General features: G+C 41.0%; 1 protein-coding gene across 4 annotated transcripts in view; it reads right to left on the bottom strand.

Moving 5' to 3' along the window:
- Window positions 1–13,171, bottom strand: part of ATRX (ATRX chromatin remodeler) — a 148,174-nt gene that overhangs the window by 74,723 nt on the left and 60,280 nt on the right. For all 4 annotated transcript variants that reach the window (XM_067548252.1, XM_067548253.1, XM_067548254.1 and 1 more), the window contains 7 exons: window positions 11,229–11,322; window positions 9,139–9,247; window positions 7,916–8,095; window positions 6,191–6,332; window positions 5,825–5,934; window positions 3,817–3,963; window positions 3,405–3,582 (listed from right to left, as the gene is read on the bottom strand). In XM_067548252.1, coding sequence (XP_067404353.1) covers window positions 3,405–3,582; window positions 3,817–3,963; window positions 5,825–5,934; window positions 6,191–6,332; window positions 7,916–8,095; window positions 9,139–9,247; window positions 11,229–11,322 — 960 coding nt within the window. The remainder of the gene's footprint in view (window positions 1–3,404; window positions 3,583–3,816; window positions 3,964–5,824; window positions 5,935–6,190; window positions 6,333–7,915; window positions 8,096–9,138; window positions 9,248–11,228; window positions 11,323–13,171) is intronic.

Here is a 13,171-nt window from a genome sequence, read left to right as displayed (position 1 = left end):
AACTGGTAGTGCCTGTGGCTCACGACAAACCTGAGGAATGTTCTTTGTCCTGGAAAGATCAAAATGTGAAAGTAGGCATCTCTCAAGTCAAGGGCAGTGTACCAGTTCCCTGGTTCCAAGGAGGGAATGATGGAAGCCAATGAGGCCATGTGGGACTTTAGCTTTTTGATGTAGCTGTTGAGCTGGCACAAGTCTAGAATAGGTCTGAGGCTCCCTTTTGCTTCTGGGATTAGGAAATAATGGGAGTAGAAACCCCAACCCTTTAGATTCTGAGGAACCTCTTCTACGACTGCCACCCGTATGAGAGATTGTACCTTCTGGGCCAGAAGTTGCTAGTAAGGGGATCCCTGAAAAAGGGAGGGGAGGAGGGATAGAACTGAACTGGAAGGTGTATCCCCTTCTACTGTGCTCAGCACCCAACAATCCACAATAATATGGGACCACGATCAGAGAAAGTAGGAGAAATGGTCCACAAACAAAGGGAAAACAGGATCCAGAAGCTCTGAGACTGTACAATACCCTCAAACATCCCATCAAAAGGCCTGCTTAGAGCCCCCAGAGTGTCTGGGAGGGGCAGGCATTCATGCCAAGGAAAATGGGGGCAATGCCTTAAGTCCCTACTCCTTTTCCTTTGTGGGTCCTGCTGACCAGTGGAGGGAAGTACCAGAAGGATTTTTGGGGCCCATAATGCTTCCTCGAAGTCACTGGAGTGTACAAACCCAGAAACTTAAGGGTTTCTCTGAAGTCTTTCAGGCTGTGGAGCATCACATCCGTTTGCTCTCAGAAGAGCAAAGTGGCCTCAAAGGGAGTGCCCTCAAACCTGGAGGGTTTGCTGAACCTCCTGCTAGAGGTCTGAGGACTGGATCCACAAACTCCTAGGCATGATCACTGCAGAGGCCATGGGCCTGGCCGCTGAATCCACTGCATCCAGGGCTGCTTGAAAGGAAGCTCTTGCTATAGACTTCCCTTCCTTGACCAGTGAGAACTCTAGCCTGGCTTCTTGTGGTAGTGAGTCCTTAAAGTTCAACATGGAGTCCCGTGTGTTGAAGTAATATCTGCTCAGGAACATCTGTTGATTAGCGATCTTGAGTTGCAGACCTCCAGTAGAGTAGACCTTTCTACCAAATAAGTCCAGCTTTTTTTTAATCCTTTGTCTTGATAGTCACACCCTCCCAACCCTGCCACCCTCGCTAATTGGCAGCAGAGATCACCAGGGATCCCAGGGGGAAGATGGGTATAGAGGAACCTGCACTGGGACAAAGTACTTCCTCTTGGCCTTCTTGGCGGTGGGAGGTAGGGAAGCAGGGGTTTACCACAGGGCTTTTATTGGGTCCAAGATGGCTTCGTTGAGAGGCAAGGCTACTCTTGATGGGCCCGCTGTGGTCAGGATGTCAACCAAACTATGGAAGGACTCCTTTACCACTCCACTTGTATGCCCAAATTTTGGGCCACCCTTTTCAACAGCTCCTGATGGGCCCTGTAGTCATTGTAGGAGGGCGACACACCTGCTCCCAGCCTGGCCTCGTCTGGAGAGGAGGAGGAGGCCTGCACCAACAAAGGGCTCTCCTCCTCACCTTCAGCACCAATCAGGTCCTGCAGTACAGGCTCTTGGTACTCGGTACTGGCCTCAGTACTGGAGCCCAGATCAGGCACTACCCAAAGGAATGGCAGAACTCTTCCTTCAGAGGCAACCGAATAGAAGCACCTCAACTGAAGTTCCTGTTTTGGGGGAAAATGCCAATGGACTCCAAAAAGGCCACTGCATGGGTGCCGGCCAATGACCAGGAGGCCAAGCACCCAATGGCATTTCCTGGCACAGGTTCACCGTCAGGTATTATCAACTTGAGGAGTGCCGGCGTTGACTCCTACAATAGGAGGAGTGCATCCCCCACCTCCAACTCCAAGGAAAATAAGTCTCTGAATAATGACCATAGAGGAGTGGTTTCCACTGGTGCCAGTGCTAGGGTGAGGAACACCAGGAATGGGCCAACATAACTGGTTTCCCATTAGATGGCTCCAAGGGCCCTGGTACCAAATGGTAACCGGTGGCTACATGCTCCCTTCTGCCCATTGGCACTGACACCACTGACTCTTATACTGCTGGTGATGCTAGTACCGACAGCAAAAACAGGTCTCTGGCCACAGTGAAAGCCTCTGGTGTGAATGGCATCACAATAGTTTCAGCATCGTGTTTATCTTCTAGTGCTGACTCAACGGAGCCCGCCTAGGGACCAGAGACAGTGGCATCGACTGACCGGCTGGAGCCAAGGAGTAACCTGACACAGGTCACACTCCGCTCTGGTCTCCGTGTCTGGCCATCTGTGAGGTCAGGAACATCCTCTCTCAGTTGGCAGCTTCTTCTGTTTCTTCCTCGGCACCAGGGAAGGAAAATGGTGCCATGACTCCTGGACGGTGGGAGAAGCACTCCTCATAAGTGCAAAGTCTGAATGGCATGGCTCCAAGGAGGGTCTCAGTGCTGCTTCCATTAGCAGGGACTTCAGCCTAGCTTCGTGGTCCCTTTTTGTACAAGGTTTAAAGTCTCTGCAAATTTTGCAGTGCTACCCAATATGAGCTTCATCCAAGCTCTTAAGACAAATGGAGTGCTGGTTGCTCACAGGCACAGCCTAATTGCAAAAGGCACAATGCTTGAAGCTTGGTGACCGAAACATGCCTCGGTACTGGGAGCGAATAAGAGTTCACTAACGGAGAGAACTAACTACTAAGACTTGATTAACTATTAAGAGTAAACACTGAGAACTATGAACGAAAATCAGAGAAGACAAAGTCCCCTTAGAACTTGCAAGAGCAAGGAGAACAGTTCCAACAACAGTCACAGGCGGTAAGTAGGAACTGAGAGGGCATGGGGTTGATAGGGCCTCTATACTGGTGCTAAAGACACACAGCACCAGAGGTCTGTCAGAGCCAACCTGATGGATAATAGTGAGGGAAAAATTTCCAGCGACTGTGCTCAGAGCGTGCACATGCCTGCATTGGAATGGACATGTGCAATCACTTGAAGAAGAAACAAGGTTGACCAAAAGGGATATTTAACAGATGAGGAAAGGTCACCAACATATTTCTTGTACCTTGTATCTTTGTTCATGTGGGTGCATCACATTCTTATCTGCAAGAGTCCTAGCATAAAATACTTTGAGTCAGAACTGCACATTTTTGTAAGGTTGTTTCTGCACAGGTGATTTCTGTAACACAGATACTTTAATTGTAAATAAAAGAGCTTAGTGGGTTCATGAATACATCACCATTTAATGATTTTCTTGAAAGTATATTTTAAAAGGAAAATACTAAAACATTTTCCACTTCCCAGAGGTCTAAATTCAGCCCATCCCCTTAAATGGACAGCTTAAGTTCTACTATGAGTCTTTACATTAATAATATGCACTTACCTGGATCAACCAGAGCCTTGTTAAATATTTCCTTAAGTTTTCTACTTTTTACATTCCTGCCTTGTGCAAGATTACGGTACATCTCATAGCCTATGATCATAACGCCTCCATCTTCCTGCCATCGCTGCAGCATATAGGATCTTTCTTGAGGGCGTTTTACAGTTGCTAGTTCAGAGACCTTTTGAAAGAGAAAACTGGATATTGGACTCTACTTTTAGCCAAGACAGAATAAGAGTCTTGAAAACTACTATGCAACTTTTACACACCTACTACATTAGTACAAGTAAATTTTCCATATATATAAAACACTTTCTCTAGTGTGCACATCAAATGGTGTAAATTTATCACAATTACTCCAATTGTTCAGCTACATAAGGGACTTGAAAAAAAAGAATTCTTAAAAATGAAATACCTCTAGTTTCTCATCATCTTCTAAACCGTCTTGCCATTTTTCAAACTCATTCAGCCAGTTCAAGGCAGTGTTCAGGGGACATACCACAAGACCTGTGCTGAAATCCAGTTTGTCACACAACAGAACTGTATGGAGAAAACTCACCACCTGTAAGAGGAAAGCAAGCAAACTACTACTTAGTATTAGAATACTTAAGGGGGGTGGGGGAGGAGTTACAAATAGACACTCACAGCACCACCACCACTACACACACATCCAAATCCAGTTTTCATTTCCTCCAAATAATGTATAAAGTTTACAAACAAAAATTTTCCTGCCCAAAGAGCCACACTCTTTTTGGAGTAGTAGTAGTTAAACAACTCATTTTTCTGCTTTAAACATCTCCTTGAATCCTCTTATTTTCAAGATCATTTCTAACTGTCTCTGGAACTTTGTGTGCCACAAATTTTCTTTCCCAGTTAACTTATAGCATATATCTATTACTCTTTGTGTGCAATAGGTCTGCCAAAGTTATTTATTCAGAGCTTCCTAATTTTGGATGATGTCTCCAAGTAGTTGAGCCATTTCACAAGCATCAAAATCCTCTCACAATTTCATTAATCATTTTTGTAATTTTTCAAGTTTTTATTAGATCACGTTTGAGGCTCCTTTCCTCCCCTGTGAGAATAAGCCCAATTCCTTAAATTACTTATAAGGAAAGATTAGAGTTTCTTGAAACTTGGCACCAGTCTTGCATTACATGCTTTCCAAGTTAACAATTCTTTCAGTATGGTGACCAGTTCTGTATATCATATAACAGTTCATTCCAAACTTCAGGATTGTGCTGCAAGTATGCAACATTCAATGAACACTACGCTGGTTTTAGCACTTGGAACTATGCTGCTTGCCATCTCCAGGAGAACTAGTAGACTTGCTCTTATTAAGATGAGAGTTGCTGTTAACATCTTATGCTAAAAACATTCAAGTGTGAAGGGAAAGAGGGCTGAAAGAAATTGGTCATTTAAGCCCTCCTGGTGCCTTTGACCACTCATTTTCTTCTCTGCTCTTTACTAGACTTTCATCTCCTTGTTCAACTATTTCAAAGCATTATAGAAAATCTCTTAAAACCCATCTGAAAATTACTTCTTACAAAGAAAATAAGCAGAGGACAAAAGAACACAGAAACAGCTAACGGTTAGAGAGGAAGTACTGAAAAATAATTGCAAAAGGGCGGGGGGGGGGGGGGGAGGGAATCAATTTTGATTAGATAATAAAGAATGCCTATAAAGACACAATGTTTGTTTGTTACTGGCCTTTTGTCCAATTATAGGAAACTTACACCCATTAATTCCTTAATCATGTGAGTAGTTATAGGTGACAGGTGAAAAAAATCTGCTGCTGTGAAAATATTTACTGATGATAGCTAATTATTGACTGAAAGACAGTTATCAGGTGATCCCATCAACACATCTGTCACATTAACAGACTTCAATATTTTGAAATGTCCAGTATAAGGTACTAAAGGTTTGCCTAAAATTTAGATTATGCCTAATTCAGAATTGGGTGTTTAAGGAAATATTAAAGGACAATTTCAAGGTTTATGTGAAACCATAACACTTCCTACAACTTAAGACTGACAAAATAATCATTTGTGACATCCATAACTGTTGATGCTCTTAGAAATATCATATCTTCCAAAACAATAGTAAAGACAACAGCCTTTTTAAACAGGAGATGAGACTATTTATTTAATATATTAAAACCTATACTGCATCTGAGTTACCAGACTTTACTATAACTTCCCCTTGAGGAAATAAGGACTACGGCCATGTCTATACTTTCAAGCTTAGCTGTGCCACTGTAAGAGTGCTCGTGTAGACTTTAAGCCATCTCATCAGGCCATTGTCCGAGAAAAGGGATGAGTCTTACACTGTCCTGAAAGCCATTAAACTTGGCCTCTGGTTGGACAGCTGAGGGAGTGAGTTCCAGAATACAGGACATGCTCTACCAAAAATCCTTTGCCACTTACCTGCAATGTTTTTCCCAGACCCATACAGTGGGCAAGAATGCATCCGGAACCTGAAGATTTCTTTGTTTTTTTCACAGATTCACAACAGCAATCCCACATGAACTGAACACCTGGACAGAATTTTTTAAGAGCTCTTTTAGAAAGTATTAAACATTTTAAATTTGCTAAAGGACTTGTCTGAAAAGATATTTTTATATAAATCAGCAATCAGATTAAGGTGTTTCCAACACAATAAAATAAAAACACAAGTTAACAGCATTTCCCTCCCCAAGTAATCTTATAGAAGACACCAGTTCAATGTGTAAGCACTGCCAGCAAAATTAAAAATAAAATTCATTTAACGAAATTCTCTTTATATTTTCTTACCATCTACTTGATGTGGTTTCAGTTTGGTAACTATGTTTCTGTGAACCTGTACTAAAGGTTCTTTGGTTTCTTCATCTTCATCTAAAACCAGTTTAGTTGTGATTGGACACTTCAGAGGTGAAGCATCTTCTATTTCTATCACCTGGAGGCAAACAACATAATCCATGATAGGAATGCTTTGCACATGACTAATTCAGGCCCTTTTAGATACACAAGTTCAATGGAATAGCAAGGCCCCTATATGCTAAATCCAAAATGAAAGATTTTAAGTCATCTGCCCTTTTTACCCCCTCACATCTCAGTTACTCAGACTCATAGACTTTAAGGTCAGGAGGGACCATTTTGATCATCTAGTCTGACTTCCTGCACAACATAAGCCACAGAACCTTGCCCACCCACTCCTGTAATAGACCCCTAACCCCACAGGTTAGGACCAACTAGTTAAAAGACTTCAAGGTACAGAGAATCCACCAGCAAGTGACCTGTACCCCATGCTGCAGAGGAAGGCAAAAAAAACAAAAAAAAAAACACAGGGCCTCCTGCCCTGGGAGAAAATTCCTTCCCTCACCAGCCAGACACCTGGAAATAATTCTGTGTAGTAACTCAGAACCCACCCTATCAAACGTCCTATCACAGGCCATTAGGCATATTTACTGCTCGTAGTTAAAGATAATTTAAATTGCCAACTCAGACTTCACTCCTCTGATGGTTAGAAACCTTTGTCTAATTTCAAGTCTAAACTTCCTGATGGCCAGTTTATACGTATTTGTTCTTGTGTTCACATTGGTGCTGAACTTAAATAACTCCTCTCACTCCCTGGTATTTATCTATCTGATTTATTTATAGAGAACAATCATATCTCCCCTGAGCCTTCTTTTGGTTAGGCTAAACAAGTCTCCTCTCATAAGACAGGTTTTCCATTCCCCGAATCATCCTAGTAGCCTTTCTCTGCAGCTATTCCAGTTTGAATTCATCTTTCTTAAACATAGAAGACCAGAACTGCACACAGTATTCCAGATGAGGTCTCACCAGCGCCTTGTATAATGGTACTACCACCTCCCTATCTCTACTGGAAATACCTCGTCTGATGCATCCTAGGACCACATTAGCTTTTTTCACGGCCACATCATATTGGCGGCTCATAGTCATCCTGCAATCAACCAATATGCCCAGGTCCTTCTCTTCCTCTGTCACTTCCAACTGATAAATCCCCAGCTTATAGCAAAAGTTCTTGTTATTAGTCCCTAAATGCATGACCTTGCACTTTCCACGATTAAATTTCATCCTGTTTCTATTACTCCAGTTTACAAGGTCATCCAGTTCAAGATGTCTCCACAAAAAATAATTTAAACAGTTGAGACATGAAACAATAATTCCATATTTATTGATCATTAATCTTAAATAAAAGTTAAGAGCCTTATTCTGCAACAAATTACAAATGTAAGTATAAATGTGTGATTCATGATGTAATAGAAAGACTGTCCCTTTTAGAGTAGTCAATCAACACCTGTTCTGTGGTATGTCCCTTTAAGATGTTGACTGACCACTAATCCTTACTATCCTTAAGGGGATGGTGATCCTATTACACATAGCTACACAAATCTATACCTTTTAAACACTTCAAATACCTTACCCTCAGATAAATTTATGTCCTTAACCACCACCAGCAATTGAACTGTCAAACAATATCTCATGCAAAAGTAAAAATAAATAAATTAGATGTACCTCTCTTAATTTTTCTCTCTCTCTTTCTCTTTCTGCAATACGTTTTCTTCTCTCTTCTTCCTCCTTCAGTGCATTTTGTGTTTCTGTTCTAAGCTTATCATCTTTAAGAATCTTTCGTATTTTCTTCCGGCCTTTTCCAGGAGATTTTGAATCATTGTCATCTTCATCCTCAGAATTACTCTATTACAATTCAAAACAATTAATCATTAGTATAAAACCTGAGTCACATGGGTTATTATAATCCTGACTTCTGAACAAGTGATCAAAATTTTTGACACACGGCTCTTGTCTAAATAACAGAAAAAAGGAGTTTTCAAATTGAGTTAGCCAGCATAATTTGAAAGATCCTTTACTACCTTGTGCAGACAGTTTAACACATTTAAAAAACACGCTTTATATCAGCATTTCCCAACCAGTGTGCTATGGCACACTTGAGCCTGACAGCACAACAACAGATGTGCCGCAGAAGTTTTTGAAAAAGTGCGTGGGGGGGGACGGGGGGGGGGGGGGACACGACGGGACGGGACGGGGACGACATGACGACCCACCTTCTGATTGCCTGTGTGCCTCACTCCTGCACCTCCTCCAGGGGCAGAGCAACCAATCAGAGTTCAATCTCCCTCTCTTCCCTCCTCCCCTCCTATGTGAACAATGGTTTGGCTCCTCTGCCCCTCCACTCCCCTCCTGCAGCTGCCGGCTGGGGAGAAGAGGTCCCTGGAGCTTGAGGTGTGCCATGGCAGAGAAAAGGATAGGAACCACTGTTTTATATGATTTTAAAAGTATTAAACTATGCCTACACACAGATGTGAAGGGGTGTTTTCAAAATGACATTGCTAAGAATTAAAAAAAAACAAAAAAAAAACCTCTTTTCCTCTTCAATTAGACATACCTGTAGCTAATTTAGGTTTGGATTGAAGTCTCATAAGGCAGAACAAATGCCAAAAATACATTAAGATTCAGAAGCTTGGGTATATGGTCATCTGCATTTGAAGTTTAATCTTGTTATGCAGATTCAAACATCTACTAACAGTTTAATGTAAAACATGTAATTGCAATAAAGAGAATATGAGTTAAAATTTTTAAATGTTTCAAGTCATACAGAAAATAACAACTCACTAATTGCGCTTTGTGAAAGCAAGATCTAGCTATCTGTTATCAAAACCACAAAGGCCATTCTGCTGTTTTAACAATTCAGTCAGAACATAAAGCTCTGATTACAGTACCTTGCTATTGTCTTCACTAGAAGAATCCTCCTGAACCTTTATGCGTCGTCTTTTCTTCTTCTGCTTGTAACTGCGCTGGTTTTCTTCTGCTTCAGCTTTCTTAGCAGATCTGAAAAATTGAAAAAAATCACATTGATAAACAGAAAAATACTGATGGATCAAATGTTTATTTTTCTTCTTATAAAATACTCTACTATCCAATATAACTTTTCACCCAATAGACTAACATCCTTTTACAACAAGAGCATCAATATTATATCAGGTTTCTAGATTAACTGTTTATTCCTCAACAGAAATGCAAAATAATGTTCTTCTGTAATGTGAACCCCTTTACTATCTTCAGATATGCAATAATGATGAATTATTGACCTTATCAGGCGATAATGTAGTATATTGCACAATTTACCAACTAGGTCCTTCCTGTAATTTCTAAAGGGGTAAAGGAAAATGCCACATAGTAGTTTTGTAGTGAATACTCTGTCACCCATATTGTAACTGGTTTGTAGACACATCACTTCTATGGCAAAATGGGATTAATGTTAGTGATTTATTTTCAAGTTGTATCTTTCATACAACATAAACAATAGGTTCCATCCTAGACAACGTCCAATAACCTCATTAAAACTCAATCCTTAATTAGAACCCATTGTTCCTTGACTGCAGCAAACTTGTTAGAAAAATAACAGGTGTTTTTAATATTTTTCTCCTCTTGCCTCCCAACTCTCCTTATTACCAGCTACCATATACTCAGACATAAAAGAGGAAGTTTGAACTTTCACACTCAACTCAACTTCCTGGCTTTTGAGGTAAATTAAATTGCAGATACCAAAATTCTGTAACATGAATAACTAAACTGTAGTATCTGATCCAAAATCCATTGAAGTCAATGGCAGTCTTTGGATCAGGTTCTCATTACACATCTAAACATTTTAGACAGGCTGGCTGGATTGGGGGGCGAGCATTTATGATATTGTTTGACATCAGTATGTCAAAATCATAATAATTCATGTAAGATATGCCATGTCAGGTACTGTTAGGAAGGCTATAATGTGCTAAGTAAAATGATAATGTTTATGTTCATGTGTTATATGTGTAACAGAAATTATGGATATGTTTGAGATATCTGTATTTCAAATTGTGCTGTCTGGGACACACCCCAGACAAGATGGCTGCAGAACAGTAACCTGCTTAATGGCCCATTAAGACATTCCCAGGTGCAAGGGGCCGAGGTGGAGAAGCCAGGGATATACTGATGAGTCATCAGGACTTGCCCATGTGACTCTGGACTCCATTTTGGTTCCTGTAAAATTCCACAAGCAGCATGGCCAGGGTCAGAGGATATATAAGGCAGAAGCCTTGGAATCCATTTTGTCTTCAATCCTGTTCAGCTTTCAGCCACCTATCTACCTCTGGATCAAGTCATCTGCAACTGAAGCTGTGAAACAAAGGACTGAGACCCATCCAGGTACTGGATGTGCACCAGAGGGACTATACAAGCCTGCAAACTTCACAATTCTCCTAGAAACCTGATGTATATGGACTTTCAAATCATTTGTATGTATCTGATTGCTTTAATCCTTTAACATTTCTCTTATAGTTGGTTTCTTTCTTTTTATAATAAACCTTTAGTTTTATTTACAAAAGGATTGGCTGGCAGTGTGATATTTGGGTAAGATCCAAAGTTATATTGATCTGGTACTGTGACTGACCCTTTGGGGTCAGGAGGAACCTTTTTAGTAAAGAGCATAGTTTAAATAACTGGTCTCTTTACTGGACCTAGTGGCTGATTGGGAGCCGGAGTCTGAAATGCAGTAAAGGGGGCTGTGTGTATTTGTGTACTGTCTTCTTGATAACCGGTTTGGGGAATCAGAAGCACCGTTTGTGGCTGGTTGAGAAGTCTGGGTTCAGTGCCACCCACCAGAGCTGGGAGAATCTGCTCTCCTTTTGCAGCCTACCCTGACCTTGGCATTTTCAGGTGGCTACCCAGGGCACGGATGGGTCACACAGGGCATGAGACAGGGTTTTACCTTCCCAATAATCAGTTTTAAAAAAGATCATCCGAGATGATTAGAACTACAGTTTATTTATACCTTGTTCTAGGACGTTGCTCATCTTCAGATTCACTGACTTCTTCACTAACTCCAGATTCATGAAATTCTGAGTCATCTGAATCATCACTGTTCACTTTAAGAAAAACAAAGAATATATTGATTTTTGTTGTAACCTGAAGAAATATCAATATAACTTTGCTATATAAAAGCCATTTGTTTGAAATTAATTTCTGCTGCTTGTAGCACTTGTACATTCTTGGTCAATACACACACTCATGTGCAGCTAATAAAATGTCTCAGTAAGGTAGTGCAGCAATAGTTGTATCAAGAGACAGAGTAGAGAAGATAGCATGGTGTGACGCTGGCTGGATTAGGGGGGCCCTTGAGGTGTATTCAGGAGCTCTAATTACTCTCTTCTACACCAATCTTGCGTTGGGGGTGTCACGCTGACTGGATTGGGGGGGGCGGGGCATTTATTATATTTTTTATCAGTACATCAGAATCATAATAATTCATGAGAGATATGCCATGTCATCTACCATTAGAAAGGCTATAATGTGCTAAGTAAGATGATATTGTTTATGTTCATGTGTTATGGGTGTAATGGAAGGTATGGATATCTGTATTTTATCTGTATTTCATATTGTACTGTGTTTCTGGGCGACACCCCAGACAGGATGGCTGCAGCACTAGCCTGCTTAATGGCCCATTAAGGAAATTCACAGATACAATGGTCCCAGGGGGAGAAGCCAGGGATATACCTGATGAGTCACCAATCACTCATGTGACTCTGGACCCTGGACTTATTCCTGTAAATTTCCACAAGCAGCATGGCAAAGGTAGCTGCACCCCATCCATTTGTATTCAGCCTACTTCTGGATCAACTCATCTACAACTAAACTGAAGCTGTGAAACAAAAGGACTGAGACCCATCCAGGTACAGGATGTACACCAGAGGGACTATACAAGCCTATTCTATTAGAAACCTGCTATATATGGACTTTCAAATCATTTGTATGTGTCTGATTGCTTTAATCATTTAACATTTCTCTTATAGTTTGTTCCTTTCTTTTTATAATAAACCTTTAGTTTTATTTGCTAAAGGACTGGCTGGCAGTGTGGTATTTTGGGTAAGATCTAAACTTATATTGATCTGGTACTGTGGCTGACCCTTTGGGGTCAGGAAAACCTTTTTGGTAAAGAGCATAGAGTTTTAAATAACTGATCTCTTTACTGGACCTAATGGCCGACTGGGACCCAGAGACTGAAATGCAGTAAAGGGGGCTGTGTATATTTTTATTTTGGCTTCTTGCTAACCAGTGGGGGGAATCAGAAGCCCTGTTTGTGGCCGGTTGGGAAGTCTGACTTGAGTATCACCCACCAGTGCTGGGAGAATCTGCTCTCCTTTTACAGCCTGCCCTGACTTTGGCATTTTCAGGTGGCTACCCTCGGCACGTATGGGTCACACATGGAACACCTGAAACGCAACTGAAATGTCACACATATGGCTTTGAACTGCTACAGATTAAAAATCCAATGCAAATTTTAAAAACACTCAAAAGGCAATAATAAAGATTTCTTTTCAAGGTATATTGTAAGTAATATGTTTTGTTAGGGACCCTAACAAATTAACAGTAATATTTTAATGATTATTTTTAATTCACTGAACAGTTTTCCTTGGATCTGATTTTCCCTTATTGGTGTAGTACATAAAAGCCAAAAAGTGAAAACAAACGAACAGATGAGAATCATACATGATGAAAAGTGAGGACTTGGTTACACAAAGCAGCAATTCACACTAAAGGGGTATGTTTTCCAAAGTGTACTAATGTGGTGTGCATCTATTGGCCCATGTAGATTCTGCTGGTGTGCACTAAAAATTCCCTAGTGCATTTTAACACAGCGCTGTTTGAAACTGGGATACTTTAAAGCGCAGTAGGAAATGTTTAATGAGCACCAGGAAGTTCTACACAGACCAAATG

The sequence above is a fragment of the Emydura macquarii genome, unplaced genomic scaffold (genome assembly GCF_026122565.2).
Source record: "Emydura macquarii macquarii isolate MOO-44397 ecotype Brisbane River unplaced genomic scaffold, CSIRO-AGI_Emac_v2 contig_1253, whole genome shotgun sequence".
In the NCBI taxonomy this organism is placed as follows: domain Eukaryota; kingdom Metazoa; phylum Chordata; order Testudines; family Chelidae; genus Emydura; species Emydura macquarii.
This window is presented reverse-complemented; position numbering and strand designations above follow the sequence as displayed.